Here is a 16,236-nt window from a genome sequence, read left to right on the forward strand (position 1 = left end):
TGCTTTAACAAAGCCCACTCTGAAAAGGAAGCTGTGAATATTTAGACCTGTGTTTCATTTTGGAAGTGACAATGCTGCCAGAACAAATTTTCTAGGAACAATTTTTCTGTTAGTTCAGCCATCAAATTACAATACACATAAAGCACTCATTTTATTTAATGCTGATTGATATTTAATTTAATTTGAACTGCAACAAGCCAAGAGAACAAGGGGGGTGGGGTGGAGAATCCACATTTGCCATAGCCTAGATCTAAAAGTCCTCTTCCATGATCCTTTTTTGGACCTTTTCTGCAGAAGTCTGATAGGCTGCCCATGTCTGTCTGCTTCCTGCCTACAAAGGCAAACTCAACAGCACGTGTCTTTAACTACCATAAAACTAAAAGCCAATGCCAGCAAAAGAGAGGCTTTTCCATGCTGTACAGTATCAATGCAAGCTTTCTTAAAGTAAAATGTTTATGTCAGACAATCAAAGTGTTAAGTTTGAAATACATTTTTGCTTTTTATTTTCTTAGCAATTTCTGGAAAAATTTTTTTAAAAAATAAGTTGCAATAGAAGAAACAAAAGGAGTTCTTACCACATCCAGGATGGTGTGCAGACCAGCTCCCGTTTAATTGACAGTAAGCAACTTGGCTGCCTTTTAAGGTATAACCTGCGTTGCATTTGAAGGAAACCTGGGACCCGTATCTAAAGTCATCTCCTTCCACAAAACCATGAGCAGGATTACCTGGAGTCCTACACATCACCACTGACAGTTCAGATATTTCAAAAAAATCCACTTTATTACAAAAACAGGAGTGTTTTAGGATTTAGTAAGAATGCTTTTTTAAAAATATTACATTGTAAGAATAATGAGAGAGAAGCAAAACAAAGGCAAATAACTAGTACAGACAATTAAAAAGTGTTCCATAGTGTTGATGTGTTTTTCATATTTTGACGGCTCATTGTAACAGGACTTGACTGACAGTGTCAATATACCAGTATATGCATAAGTGTCTGCAGGGAAGATGATGGGAAATGATGAAATGTGTATCAGAATGTCATGCTGCCAACCCTGTAACATCTATAGTTATAGTATGTATATATTGTCATGTTTATTACAGCCAGACAACCTGAACGGCGAAGTGCAGATATAATCAAAAATTTTGACAGATAAAATAGGCTGATATTTCCTAAAATATTTTTTTTTTAAAATCAACATTGTTAATACGAATGAAGACTTTGTTTTATGTACTTTTTAATATTTATTTATTAGAGTTTTTTATCCTACCTTTATTACTTTGTATGTAACTCAAGAGGATGAATACAACTTAGAATTGTTCATTTAGTGACTGTTTGAAGTAACAGTGGCATTGAAAAAAGTGACTTATGACCATTTTTCACACGCCTGTTGCAGCATGCCCATGGTCATGTGGTCAAATGTGGCAACTGGTTCATATTTATGACGGTTGCAGTGTCCCAGGATCATGTGAACATCTTTTGTCAACTTCTGACAAGCAAAGTCAATGGGAAATTCACTTAACAACCATGTCTCTAATTTAACAACTGCAGCCATTCGCTTAATAATGAAGACAAAGTCATAAAATGACTTTGTAAAACTCATTTAACAAATGCTTTACTTAGCAACATAAATTTTGGGCTCAATTGTGGTCGTAAATCAAAGACTACCTGTATACATATTTATATTAGGATGCAAGTACAGGTAGTCCTCATTTAGCGACTGTCTTGGTCAGTGTTATGGCAGTGATAAAAAAGCAACTTTGGGACCGGTGTCTGCATTTATGATCTTTGCCATGTCTCTCAGTCAGGTGTTCACCATTATAGTCAGTTAATACAGTGTTATGTTGTCCTGTGTCTGCCCCATTTCCCGCTACCTCAGTAAATGAACTATCTCTTCTTCAACTGCTTTATCTCCACAGCACAGTACTTCCCTAAAAACTGCTACTAGAGTTAACAAATTAAGCTTTGTGTTCTTAGTTGAGTACAATTCTGCAATTTGCAGTTGCTGCCTGAAATTGACAAGACTCTAATCAGTTTCAGACGAAAAGCTTTCTTTTGTCTCGCAAATGCTTGTGGCAAATGTGCTAGGCAAACAGTGGGTGCTATTGATTTCTTACTTGCCTGCTTACTCTCTTGTGATCCATTCCTCTCCAATGAATGTAAATGAAAATATGAATTATCTTCCAAAGGGCAGGGGGTAAATAAGTGTTCTTGTTCTTTGGTCTTTGTTCTGCAATTTCTAAATTAAGCATCAATGCACAAATTAATTGAAACATACGTATAACCCAAGCATATTTTTACTTATTTATTCCATACCAAGATGCCCTCAAAGAGGAAGAAGAAGAAACCCAGTTCAACAGAAGGAAGTAGCAAGAAGCAAAGAAAAACTTAAATAAAATCCTATCCACAGTTGTGGTCTGTCCATATGATTTTCATTTCACTTAGATGCAACTGAAATCACTAAACTAAGACTACCTGTTCAAAAACGTGAGAGTTTGCATCATGATATAAGTTCCCTCAACTTTTCATTACTGAGATTTGTACCAGACACCTATGACCAGGGGTAAAATGTAAAATTTGTCACTACCGGTTTTGTGGGCATGGCTTGGTGGTGGGGGTAATGTGACTGGGTGGGTGTGGCCAACTTTTTTTAAACTTTTAAAAGCATTTTTTCTACAACTTCTTCAGCAGAAGAGCTTGTAGAAAAAATGCTTTGAAAGGATTCTGACAATCCCAGCTGAGCCGCGCAATCATCAGAGGCTTTTTTTTTTACTTTTAAAAGCATTTTTTTGGCCGAAGAAAAAATGCTTTTAAAAGTAAAAAAAAAAACGCTGATGATCGCGCGGCTCAGCTGGGCATGCTGGGGGGGGCAGGTGATTCTCTGAACCACCCGCTGCCATCGCTACTGGATCAGGTGATCCAGTCTGAACCGGAAGCATTTCACCCCTGCCTATGACTATGTGGGTAATCACACTGTTATTTCTACTATAGTCCCCTTTCTCAAGCCAGACATTTCAATTAAATGCCAGGTACCTTAACAGCACCAAATATTTTTAAAAATGCTAATTATTTATAACTATTCATTTTAGATTATTATATGATAGTGATCATATCCCTGAAATTAAAAAAAAATACCTTTTGCAATTAAATGAAGTGTATCTTTGGGAAATTCAGGAAAAAAATAGGGTTTAAGAGATTTAAACACTTCCTTTCGAGGTGACGACTTCCGGTATCCGGCGGCAACGGACATCTGGAGGTGCCTCTCCTGCCTCCAGTGTCCGAATCCGGCCGCCTCCGAGGCCCTTAGGGGCCAGGTGTTCCGAAAAGGACACCTGCCGCACGGACGGCTCGCCAGGGGTCTCCCAGCCGACATACAGGACTGGGGGGACCGATGCTGGCGCGTCCTAGGCTCGGAGGGGTTCGGAGGCCTCAGGCCGCGGCCATTATTTTGGTCGTCGCCTGGGCCGCTGTGCCCGGTGACACCGGGGCTTTGGATTTATAATTGCAGCAGCCTGGTGGCGAACAGGGAACGGAGAAGAATTGAGGAAGGAGAAGGGAAGGAGATATCGGCAATGTGAGTGGAGTGCTCCGAGTGCGGGGGTTTCTCCCCTGCGACTGGAAGGAGCACGAATCACTTTGGAGAGAGGAGAACTTAAAATTACAAGATTACCGGTTTTGTGGAGCTCTGGAGAGAAGAGGTGATGGAGAAATTTAGGAGGGAGGGTTTGAGGCCCCCTCCTCTGGGGAACAATGGTGGCGCCCAGCTTCCGCCTTCACTATGAGAATCTTGATGACATCACTTCCTTCGGCTTCCTGGTTGACTAACTGTACTCTGGACTCGTTGCTCCTGTGAGTGCCCCTGGTGGATCCGGAGGAAATTACAAGGATACTGTGCTTGCCTGAGGATTTTAAAAATTTTTTAAATGGCAAAGGTCAGAGACCAACTGCTGGAGAAATGGAGAGAATTTTGGAAAAGTTATCTAATATGGACAAGAAACTGGATGAAATAAGAGCAGAAATTGTGACTATCCAAAAGGATTTTAAAGGACACTCAACAAGTCTCAGCAGAAAACAAGCAGAAAGTGGAAGGTCTGGAGGGAGAGATGCGGGCAGTGCAGAAAAGAGAGGAGACGACAGGCAATGCTGTGCTTGGACTACAGATGGATAAAATGTCTTATTTCCTTAGGTTTCAAAATCTGGAAGAAGTGGACCAAGAAGACTTGAGAGATGTTGTGACTAAACTGTTGGGAGAATTTCTTGGGAGAGGTGTTGACTTTATGAATTGGGATGTGGATCGAGCTTATAGAGTTAATTCAAAATATGCACGCACGCATGCAGTTCCTAGAGAGGTTCATGTCAAATTTGTGAGAAGAGAGACGAGAGATGAAATTCTTAGAAAACATAGGAGTGGGGCACTGACTTATAGGGGCAGGAGATAGCCATTCTGAGGCAGATTCCCAGACAGGTACGTGAAATGAGAAAGAAATATTACTTTTGTCAAGCAAATTGTACCAGAAGGAGTAGGCTTCAGATGGCTGATGCCAGAGGGATTGATGATTTTCCGGGAGGGCATTACGAAAAAAATTAGTACAATTGCGGAGGCTGCGGCCTACGTGGAGGAACACAAAGCCCTCCTGGAATTAGATGACCCAGGAGTTGAAGAAGGGGAGGTTATAGACCATGGGGAGGAGGCGGCTGCCGCTGTTGCGGCCCTGGAGTTGGGTCAGGCTGAACCCAGAGTTCTGAGATCCAAAACTAGGAAGTGACAATGATATTTGGTATTGTGTTGGTTTTCCTTATTCTCCTTTGTATGATATTCTGATTATTCTTGACCCTTCTTTATTGCGTATGTAAGATTGATAAACTTAGCTACTCAGATCACCTGCTTGCCATATGGCTGTTGTATGTGTTTAAAATTTTGAGTAAAATTCTTATCTTGTATAAGAAAAATGAAAATTTACCATACCTGATATGTATTTGTATAAACCTTTTTTGACCAATAAAAACTTTTTGGATAAAAAAAAAAAAAAAAAAAAAAAACACTTCCTTTCGATTGAACAATATTTGGAATATGAAATAATGAGTAAGAAGGGGATTCAAATCATTCACTCACCTTTCCCTTGTTAAACTAAAATATCCATTAAAAGAGAACAGAGCAACCACGTGCCAGAAATAGTTTTCAGCATGGTACACTTAGCTAAGGCTTTGTACTGTTGCCTTATCAAAACACTATATAATAAGTAGAATCTTCACTATGACATTTGAAAGATTATGACCTGGAATATAAGCGATGTAATATAAAATTGTGGAGCATATGAATTAACAAAGGAATTGAAAGAAATATAACTTAAATAGGAAGCTGTACAGAATTGAGTTAAGATAGTCTGATTATTTTGTTAAATTATATGAACAAATGGATGGAACAAAGTTCAGAAAATGTTATTGGGCCATTCAGAAATCATAATAGTGATTGGCAATTATCTGTTTAGAAAAAGGTCTGCTTGTTTCAAGCACATGACTCAATTATAAATCCATTCATTCCAGTCTCACTTGCACACACACAAAGTAAATATAAACCTAGATGTTGGAGATGGCCAGGCTGAGCCTGAGGGAGGGGTCAAATGCATCATCAGTCACGTGTCTCTTCACGCCCACAAGAGATCCAAGTCCAGACCACCTTGAATTCCATTGACTTGTTATCTACTCCCAATTTGCTTGGACCATTAGTAGTTCAGATTCTTGTGGATAGCTCTAGCTTGCAATAAATTTTTATATTCATTTGAACTGCCTGGAAGTTCTGATTTCCCTGGCGCTTGACATTTAAAAAGTTACTATTTTGATCATGATATAATATTGAAAAAGAATTGTTAAAGGTAAGTTCTGAACTTGTGAAAAGTTCTGAATTTATGACAAACTAGGTTTTAACAACATTAGGAGAAGGTCTTTGGGGAAAATAGACACTGAAATAAACAAAGTGGGGAAAAAAACCCAGTGATTCTAGAAATAATTACAGTAAGAGAAAATGCAAGTCTTGTACAGAAAAGCATTACAAGATGGATTAAGCTTTTATGGAGAAGAAATTATTATTATTATTATTATTATTATTATTATTATTATTATTATTATTATTATTATTATTATTATTATTATTAATTATTTGATTTTTATACCGCCCTTCTCCCGAAGGACTCAGGGCGGTGTACAGGCAAGATAAAACATACAATGTACAAATTAAAATACAATTTAAAAAACTTATTTTAAAATTAGCCTGAAAAAATTAAAATATGCCAAGAACTAAAAACCCCATTTAAAATTAATCAAATTTACAAAATTTAAAATTAAAATTCAATTCAAGCTAGCCCCACGCGAATAAAACTGTGTCTTCAGTTCGTGACGGAATGTCCGAAGGTCAGGTATTTGGCGTAAGCTCGGGGAAAGCTCGTTCCAGAGTGTGGGAGCCCCCACAGAGAAGGCCCTTCCCCTGGGGGCCGCCAGCCGGCATTGTTTGGCGGACGGCACCCTGAGAAGTCCCTCTCTGTGAGAGCGTACGGGTCGGTGGGAGGCATGTGGTAACAGCAGGCGGTCCCGTAAGTACCCAGGCCCTAAGCCATGGAGCGCTTTAAAGGTCGTAACCAACACCTTAAAGTGCACTCGAAAGGCCACAGGCAGCCAGTGCAGTCTGCGCAGGAGCAAATGATTTGATTTTACCACAAAGTATGAGAATGCTTAGAGGAACGAAGAAATGAAAGTGACAAAGAAATGCATGTAAGAAACAGATTGCTGCAAAAATAAGGATATGTATAATGTATACAGAGATAAAAAGACAGCTTTCAAATAATGCACTCAAACACAGCAAGGAATGGGTAAGATTTAAAAAGAGAGGGGAAATGCAGAGTGAATGGAATTCCACAGAGCAACTGAAATAAAAAATAAAGCAGTGAAATTATCTGGGATTAAAATGAAGTGAAAGAATACTGGAGTAAATATTTTAGCTATTTGTATGGAAATAACAGTGCTATGTCTCAGAGCAGAATGAAGCAAACATTTATATGGCTTTAGGAGTTTGTGTGCATGCATTTTCAAGTCAAAGGGTTTGGTGCATGTAATTTCAAGTCAATTTTGACTCCTGGCTATTAGGTGGATAAGTTGAAATGCAATTTTTTGGACATTTTTCAGCAGTGGTTTGCCCTTGCCTACTATCTCAAGCCAAGAGAAAATGCTGTTCAACACCACACTGCTGGCTTCATGCCTAAGGCAGAAAGAACTCACAGCTATCCAGCTTCTTTGGTCCAGTAGTTTCAACCACTACACCTTATTAATGTTCAAGAAAAAAAATGTTAAAGTGAAATGAATACTGCAAGCGTGTTTAAAAAAGGGTAAAACTGTAAGTAGAGATGGTGCAAGTGGAGAAATGTTAAAATATGGATGTGGTTTATTTACATATTTCCTGTGTGAGTTATTTAGCATGTGTGTGAAGTCTGAAGTTGTGCCTGGCATTCGGAAAAGTGTTATTATTATTCCCTATACAAAGAAAATGATAGCAAGAATTAATATAAAAGCTGCAGGAGGATTACGTATGCCTTGGAAACAGCTTTCATAGAACTGTGATCAAAAGGGTACAAGAGAATCAGCAACATTTGGGGAAGGGCAGTTCAGCTTTTGGGAGCAAATTAGACTTGTGCTTTTCAGCAGATTATTAAGAAATATACAAATCTGAGAAAGAAAAATTAATGTACGTTTGCCGATTTAGAGACAGTGTATGGTGAAATGAACAAGCTTGAATTATAGAGTATTTTGTGGGAACAGAGGGCAGAAAGTTGTTTCTGAACGTGAAAAGAATATATGATGAAATAAATATGCATGAAAATAAAGAAATTGAATACTAAGAATACTTAGAAAATGCTTCAACACTGAGCAGAGTGTAATATGTATGGTGTGCCTATGGGTAAACATATATAGAATGGGAATACTACAGGTGTTGGTTAGCATGTGCCTGCCTGCCTATCATCTATCTATCTATCTATCTATCTATCTATCTATCTATCTATCTATCTATCTATCTATCTATCTATCTATCTATCTATCATCTGTCCATCTTGTTGGCTGGAAACCCAACTTACTTGTAGCAAACGTTATATGATGCAATAAGGAGTAGGTTATCTGTAAATTGATCTATCAAGACAAGGTAGCTTGTGTCTGACAACTAAACTGGAGTAAGCAATTGAAGGTTATGAAAAATTATACAGAAAGTAGGTGAATCTGTGTATTTTGGTAGAAGGCTCACTAAAAATGAAGAAATGAAGAATTTTAAGTATGCAAATTCTTGCAGAAGGTTATAGATAGTGTACTGTCTATTGTGATGAATAGATGTTGAGTGTTGAATTATTGTATATGAGTGTGTGCTACTTCTCACTTTCTATTTGAAAGTGAAAGTTGTATAAGTCAGAAGAAACATAAAGATTGAGTACAGTTTGTTGTTTAAGAAAATGTGTGGTAAAACAAAAATGAGTATTGTCAGGAGTCAATAGATGTTTATTAAGGCAGGATTATATACAAAAATGAGTAAGTAGTACAAAAGAAGTACTTTGAGGTGGTTAGAACACATAGTGAGAGTGAATGAGGATAGAATCACAAGCATATGAAGAAAAACTGAATGGATAAAGGGGATGGGGTAAGTGAGAAAGCTGTAGTTAAAATTGATGAGATTTTCAAAAATAGAGTAGAATAGAATAGAATAGAATAGAATAGAATAGAATAGAATAGAATAGAATTTTATTGGCCAAGTGTGATTGGACACACAAGGAATTTGTCTTGGTGCATATGCTCTCAGTGTACATAAAAGAAAAGATACATTCATCAAGGTACATCATTTACAACACAATTGATGGTCAATATATCAATATAAATCATAAGGATTGCCAGCAACAAGTTATAGTCATACAGTCATAAGTGGAAAGAGATTGGTGATGGGAACTATGAGACGATTAATAGTAGTGCAGATTCAGTAAATAGTCTGACAGTGTTGAGGGAATTATTTGTTTAGCAGAGTGATGGCTAACACTCTGTTCTTGTGTCTAGTTGTTCTGGTGTGCAGTGCTCTATAGCGTCGTTTTGAGGGTAGGAGTTGAAACAGTTTATGTCCAGGATGCGAGGGATCTGCAAATATTTTCACGGCCCTCTTCTTGATTTGTACAGTATACAGGTACTCAATGGAAGGCAGGTTGGTAGCAATTATTTTTTCTGCAGTTCTAATTATCCTCTGAAGTCTGTGTTTTTCTTGTTGGGTTACAGAACCGAACCAGACAGTTATAGAGATGCAAATGACAGACTCAATAATTCCTCTGTAGAACAGAATCAGCAGCTCCTTGGGCAGTTTGAGCTTACTGAGTTGGCACATAAAGAACATTCTTTGTTGTCCTTTTTTAATGATGTTTTTGATGTTAGCTGTCCATTTGAGATCTTGCGATATGATAGAACCTAGAAATTTGAAGGTTTCTACTGTTGATACTGTGTTGTCAAGTATTGTGAGAGGTGGAAGTATGGAAGGGTTTCTCCTAAAGTCTACCACCATTTCTATGGTTTTGAGTGTGTTCAGTTCCAGATTGTTTTGGTTGCACCACAAGGTTAGTCGTTCGACCTCTCGTCTATATGCAGATTCATCATTGTCTCGAATGAGACCAATCACTGTTGTGTCATCTGCAAACTTCAGTAGCTTAACTTAAAAGAAGAGGCTAGAAGTTTAAGAAATAAAAAGCAATGTATGAACTCTTGATGGAAGAACAGAAAAGTATGGGACAGCCTGAGGAATGGGATTTGGGGCAAGCTTTTCTCACCTCACAGTCATAATTCCTTTGGTTTGCTCCTTCTTTCAACTCCACACTTTTACACTTTGTAAAACATTCCTTTTCCTAAAAGGGAAAAGCATGATGGTGTGCACCTGTGTGCATGCATGCATATATTTATATATAAGTTATGGCCACAATTAAGAAAACACTACAATCTCAACAGCTTATGGCCAAAACAAATTCCACACATACTATCTATTGGCTTTTGTCAGCTCATATGGCTTTTAAGAAAACCCTCACAAATAAAATGTTTTTATCAGTGGCATAAACTACTTATGCCTTTAATTTTTGCTCCACACTAAATATTCTTTCCATTGAAGCAGCTGGAGGCTTCATTCACATATGGTTTGTGTCAAGTAGCTAAGATTTCTGTAGTTGAAAAATTGAGACAGAAATAAAAAGAACATCTGCAAAAAGAAGCCTCTTTCTTATTCAATTCGTTTAATTTTTACAGAGCTATCTCTTCAGTGAAAGAACTATCCCCCAATCCAATCCAGAGACAGTTATCTCCAATTATATTAAACTTAAATCAATAAAACTTTTATATCGCCTGCAGTGAACTCATCCTATTGATTTGAGTGGTATTAAAGCATGGCTGGCGTTCTCTAATAGTTTACTGTCAAGAAGACATGAAACATTTTATAGCTTACTAAATGCAAGCCTTCACTAATGAGACCCCATACGCCTTCCCCAATGGAATCTAATCCCCCAAAATCCCTTGTGACATAATAAGGACATAAGATGCTTCCAGACTTCTTATTTTCTCTGGAGAGAATTCCTGTCCTCTCCAGAGAAATGTAAGACTAATCTTGAAAGACAAAATGGACAACCCTTTCACCCAGAGGAATAGCAGCAATCAAACCTGTCTTGAGGAACAGGGTATCAAAAAAGTCAAATGGAGTCTAAAATAAGACCTTTCCTTTTGTTTTGGACTCCCTGATTGTTTTGTATTGTATTAGCTCCTACAGCAGCGCTGTGAAACTCAAGGCCCGCGGGCCAGATCCATGATATGATTAGATTTGGCCCATGAGACTGCCCTGGAAACAACAAAGGACCGGCCCCCGGTGCCTTGGATCTGGCCCAGAGTGGCTGGGTGCTGATCTAAAACTTGGTGGTGGCCATCCAGGCTGGAATGCAATCAGTCTTAGATCTGCGGGGCCACCGTAGAACCAGCGAGGGGCTGCCCCGCCCCATCCTCTGGGTGCATGCTGGAAACACTGGATCCCTCCAGCCCCCCAATGCGAGCGACATCGAGCTGGGCACACCCACCCTGGCCACACCCACCCAGCCCCTCAGGGTCAACCACAACCTGATGCAACCCTCAATGAAATTGAGTTTGACACCCCTGTCCTACGGCAACTTGCAGTTTCCTTGCAACCTCGTCCTTTTAAAAAAATTCTTTCCTGCTTGATGCACAGTGAAGATAATTTTGAAATTAGAGCCTTTTGTGCTTTATGAAGATGCTTTCTTTCATAATATGAACAGTTATCTGTTGGAGACAGAAACAGACTGATACTTTCCCCTTTCAGATTCTGCAACACATACAATGAGTTTCAGGCTCTGTTGTACGATGCCTATTTTAAATGGCTCTTTAACCATCTCCCTTTCCTAGTTTATCTTGGCAGTAGCCTCTGCCCATCCTGAAAGAGGTTCCAGGAAAAGAAGGAATAAATTAGTATGCAGGAAAGAAGACGTGTTTAATTCTGAGTTAGTTATGCACACATAAATGACTTTTTCGAGGAATTGCACCTGTAGGTCCAAGCCAGTTGCATTTAAATATGGAGTTGGAGATGGCGTTACACTGAAATACACATTCCTGCCCATGTTATACCACAACTGCTTGTATGAAACAACTAGTAAACCAGCTCTTCTTCCAGCTCACTTCACCCCTCGGTATGGGACAGGATGTTGAAGCAAAATGTTTTCACCATGTAATTGAATTGCCAAGGGAAAAAAAATAGTAGAATGGAATTAGAAAAATGGTGAGTTAAATTTGACTTCAGATCCTCGAATTCTCAGCTGGCACTGAGCAATCCATTCCCTCTGTCCTGATTCTCTTTCCGAAGTTGTTTTGCATCAAAAAAGCATCTTACTAAGGTTCTATTGTGCTCATTAGCCTATTCAGCTCAGTGAAAATGGCTTGAGAGCAGATCCCACAGGGGGGGATATTTTAAAAGTCAAATCTAACCATCTATACTTTTGTGCAGCTCTAATTCCCTTCCACAAAGGGAGTACATTGCAGTAGTATATGTCCAAACCCTGATATAGGGCAGCACTGACAAAATCTTCCTTTCTTTACTATGCTAGGAAAGATATGATTAAATCCTGAGTCAAAATGTCCATATTGTTGGAAAGAAAACTAACATTTTTGGAAACCTTCCTCCTCAAATAGATGATGACTCCCATCTTTAATTTACATTCTTCATCTGCAGGCGACAGGGTTAAAGGATTCATTGAAATCCTCTCTGTACAAGATACTGTGGTGTAGCCATGACCTGGATGTCTGCAGAATATTTTAGATACAGTGTCAGAACACTCTCCTAGAAATATCTGGGTCAACCAGTAATTATTGAGGAATTGCTTATGAAGTCAAGGTGAATTGAGAATTGCATATCAGTCGCAATCAATTTATTACGACTTCCTAGATGCGGGTTAAATGTGACTGTTATCATCACCACACCCCTGATTATGGTCACTAGAGCATAATTTTCCAACTGCTTTTCCCCTCGCCTATCAATTATCTGATATGGATAGGCTGCAATCTTGTACAAATACAGTAGATGTAATGTTTCAATTTAGATGTCATCTAAATTGAAGTTCTAGGCTGAGTAATCCTTCAGAATCCAATTTCTGTATAAACTGACACATTTTGGTTTTTTAAAGAAATGACATAAATATTCAGAGGTGGGCTTCAGCCGATTCGGACCAGTTCGGGGAACCGGTTTTTAAGATTCTGCACAGTTTGGCAAACCTGCAAATCCCACCAGTGGCTGGCCCTGCCCACCCCGCCCCGCCTCACCCACCTTGGCCGGTGGCTAGAGTCATGGCCACACACAGCTACCCTGCGACCCAGCTGATCTCTGCACCTCGCCCACTCTGCTCACCACGGTTGCCCACAAAGGTAAGGTGCTTGGCTGACGGGCCGCCTCGGGGTGGACACGGCGAGGCTCAGCCGCCTTTTGGGCCTGGTTCTCACCATCCTTCCACTCACATGCCACCTGCTCGCTCTTCACTTCAGGTCAGGGAATGTGCCAGTCACTGGCTCCGGCCTTCCTGGAGCCTCCGCCTGCATGCTGCCCACTCACTCTTCGCCTTGGGTTGGGAGACATGCCAGTCCCTAGCTTTGGCCTTCTCCTGGGCCTCTGCCCACATGCTGGGCTGCCGCTGTGAGAATGGTGTGAGCCCCATGGGCTAGAAGGTAAGGCTGATGGCGGAGAAGGAAGATCTGCTCTGGACTTGCTGCCTCGGTGGGGGGGATACACAGCAAGGCTCAGCTGCCTTTTGGGCCCAGCTTCTGCTTCTGTGAGGCCTGTGTGTGGGAGGCCTGAGAGATGCCTCCCCTGAGGACTGCCTACTCACCCATCCACCAGCCAGACTGGCATGGAAGCGGCATGTTCCCTTGTCACAGGCTGGATGCAGGACTGAGGTTGAGCGGAGATCGAGCAGATGGCAGCCCAGAGTAGGGCCCAAAATGCGGCTAAGCTCGCCCTGTCCCCTCCCACTGAGAAGCCTGCAATCACCACCTCTTTGCCGGTGTAAGAAGCCTGCAGCCGCTGGTCTTTGCGAACGCAAGAAGCCTGCAGCTGCCCGTCTTTGCCGGTGTGAGAAACCTCCAGCTGCCACCTCTTTGTCAGTGTGAGCAGCCTCCAGTCGCAGCTGCAGGCTCAGTTCTGGCCAGCAAAGAGGCAGCTGCTGCAGGCCCTTTGCACCAGCAAAGTGAGGCTGCTGCAGGCCTCTTGCGCCGAAAAACACCAGCAGCTGGAGGCTTCTTGTGCTGGTAAACAGCGGCGGCTGCAGGCTTCTCATGCCAAAAATAGGCGGCAGCTGCAAACCAGTGTCTCCGGGCAGGGTTGTGTGCCCAGCTGCACAAACAAGGGGTGTAAGTATCCGCCCGCCGTTTCTTGCTGCAAAACCCTTTTTAAAAACCCTGACTGTCAGGCAGCGAGACCCAGCAAGAGATGAGGCGTTAGAGAATCACTGTTGCTTTGCTGCACAAAGGTAAGTCTAAGGCTCCAGCCATTGCTGCTTCAGCCCACCTTGGCCGCCCCACCTTGCCATGACATCACATTGGCCACACCCACTCGGTTACATGGCCCCTTCCTCCAGCCAAGCCCATCCGGTCTTTAGGACAAACTGGTTGTTAAATTAGTTGGATCCCATTACTGTAATTACTAGATGCTTTTCCAAAATCATGATTGTTGTTGTGAAGCCTACTTAGTACCTATCAGTTTATGAAGCATTTTTAACTTTGCAAGTTAGAAAAGGAAGATGGTGATTATTATATGTCAGAGTTGCAGAATATTTACAAGTGTTGATTGCAAAATGATTTAGTCATTATCCCTATTCATTGTTTTTTTTATAGTTATGCCCTGATATATATCTAGTCTGAACTATATTTAGTAATTCCTGTATTCTATTTATAGAATGCAGACAATCTGGAATAAATGAAAAGAGAAGATCAGAACTGTTAAATTAAATATTGCATCATTAACACAGACCTGATTTTCATTCTTTTTTTCCACAGATATATCTGGATGATATTACTTGGATTTTAATAAGTTGCCATTTCTTTACTCAGTCAGCTAGAAAGAAATGGATGAGTTATTTAATGGATTTAATCTATTTGAACATTCTCATTATTTTTGCACCTGATTCATTACTTTCTTCCATAGATAAAGCCAACTTTCTTTTTCTGTACTTTCTTCTCACTGTTAAACTTATATATTTATATCACACCTTTTTAAAAAAATCTTCAATACAACTTCATTGTTGGTATTTGCCATCTATGCCCAGTGGTGGGATTCAAATAATTTAACAACCGGTTCTCTGCCCTAATGATTTCTTCCAACAACCAATTAACCAAACTGCTCAGAAAATTAACAACCGGTTCTCCCGAAGTGCTGCGAACTGGCTGAATCCCACCACTGCCTATGCCCCTGAAATACAACCTATAAGCTTCTAAAGGCCTTAGAAATAAAGGACCTTTGAGGGGAAATGTCCTGATTTGTACCTTGATCAGGATCTATATAGTTATTTATTAAATTTCGTATTTCTTTAAACATTGCAGCAACCTAACAAATAAGTTTACATTGTAGATACTTAAAAGTATTTAAAACATTTGCATAAATGCTAATATATACCATATTTTTCGTACTATAATATGCACCAGAGTATAAGACACACCAAGTTTTTGAAGAGGTACAGAAGAAAAAAACGGTATTTGCCCTCCCCAGCCCCCAGGAGCACTCTACAGGACTCCCAAACCCTCTGCACGTCCCGTTTATATGAAAAATGGGTCTGGTTTTCACAAAAACTGGATGCATAGAGGTTTTGGAAGGCCTGCAGAGTACTCCTGGGTGCTCGGGAGGGCAAAAATGTGATGCATGGGGGGTTTGGGCCAAAAACAGGCCTGTTTTTCACAAAATGGGGCATGGAGGGTTTGGAAGGCCTGCAGAGTCCTTCTGGGGGCTGGGGAGGGCAAAAACACCCCCATTTTTTGCAAAAAAATAGGCCCATTTTTGGCCTCCCAAACCCTCTGTGTGCCCGTTTTTGGCCTTCCAAACTCTTCACATGTCACAATTTTGCCCTCCCCAGCTCCCAGGAGCATTCTGCAGGCCTCCCAAACCCCCTGCACATCCCATTTTTGCAAAAAATGGGATGCACAGGGTGGGTTTCTGGAGGCCAAAAATGACTGTATTAGGTGTATAAGACGCACTAACATTTCCACCCTCTTTTAGGGGGGAGGGGAGTGTGTCTTATACTCTGAAAAGTACGTAATTAAATTTACTGGTGCTAAAGTAACATAGGTTGGAAATGAAACATTTAATCCTTAGACTAGTTCTATAGACAATGGCATACTTGTTAAAATGTTAAGACAGGGATGACATAGGCCACATCTCAAGACCTCTCTCAGCCACAGAAACTCAAAGAATATATTTGTACAATGTGCTTAACTGAGCCATGAGTGAGGTTGTCGTGTGTCACACAAATACTAAGCCAATCAGATGGCAGGTTTGTTCCTAACGCTGACAGGTGTGGGAGCCAAATACATTTCATACCTCTTTCTCCCTTGAGATCACAGTTTTATGTAGATGTTCTTTCTGCAAGCATCTGCATCTGTAACCATTAATGACTGGTTGTAGGCAATTTGCTTAGTTCTTTGCAAGCAATGTC

The 16,236-nt window shown here is 40.4% G+C and overlaps 1 protein-coding gene across 4 annotated transcripts in view; it reads right to left on the minus strand.

Annotated features, from left to right (window-relative positions):
* PAMR1 (peptidase domain containing associated with muscle regeneration 1) overlaps positions 1-16,236 on the minus strand; it is a 76,461-nt gene that overhangs the window by 13,436 nt on the left and 46,789 nt on the right. For 2 of the 4 annotated variants that reach the window (XM_058161662.1, XM_058161660.1), the window contains exon 7: positions 576-776. The exons of 1 other annotated variant lie outside the window; for it this stretch is intronic. In XM_058161662.1, the coding sequence (XP_058017645.1) occupies positions 576-776 (201 nt within the window). The remainder of the gene's footprint in view (positions 1-575; positions 777-16,236) is intronic. One more of the 4 variants, XM_058161661.1, reaches the window with a different exon arrangement.

Source organism: Ahaetulla prasina, chromosome 1 (genome assembly GCF_028640845.1).
Source record: "Ahaetulla prasina isolate Xishuangbanna chromosome 1, ASM2864084v1, whole genome shotgun sequence".
In the NCBI taxonomy this organism is placed as follows: domain Eukaryota; kingdom Metazoa; phylum Chordata; class Lepidosauria; order Squamata; family Colubridae; genus Ahaetulla; species Ahaetulla prasina.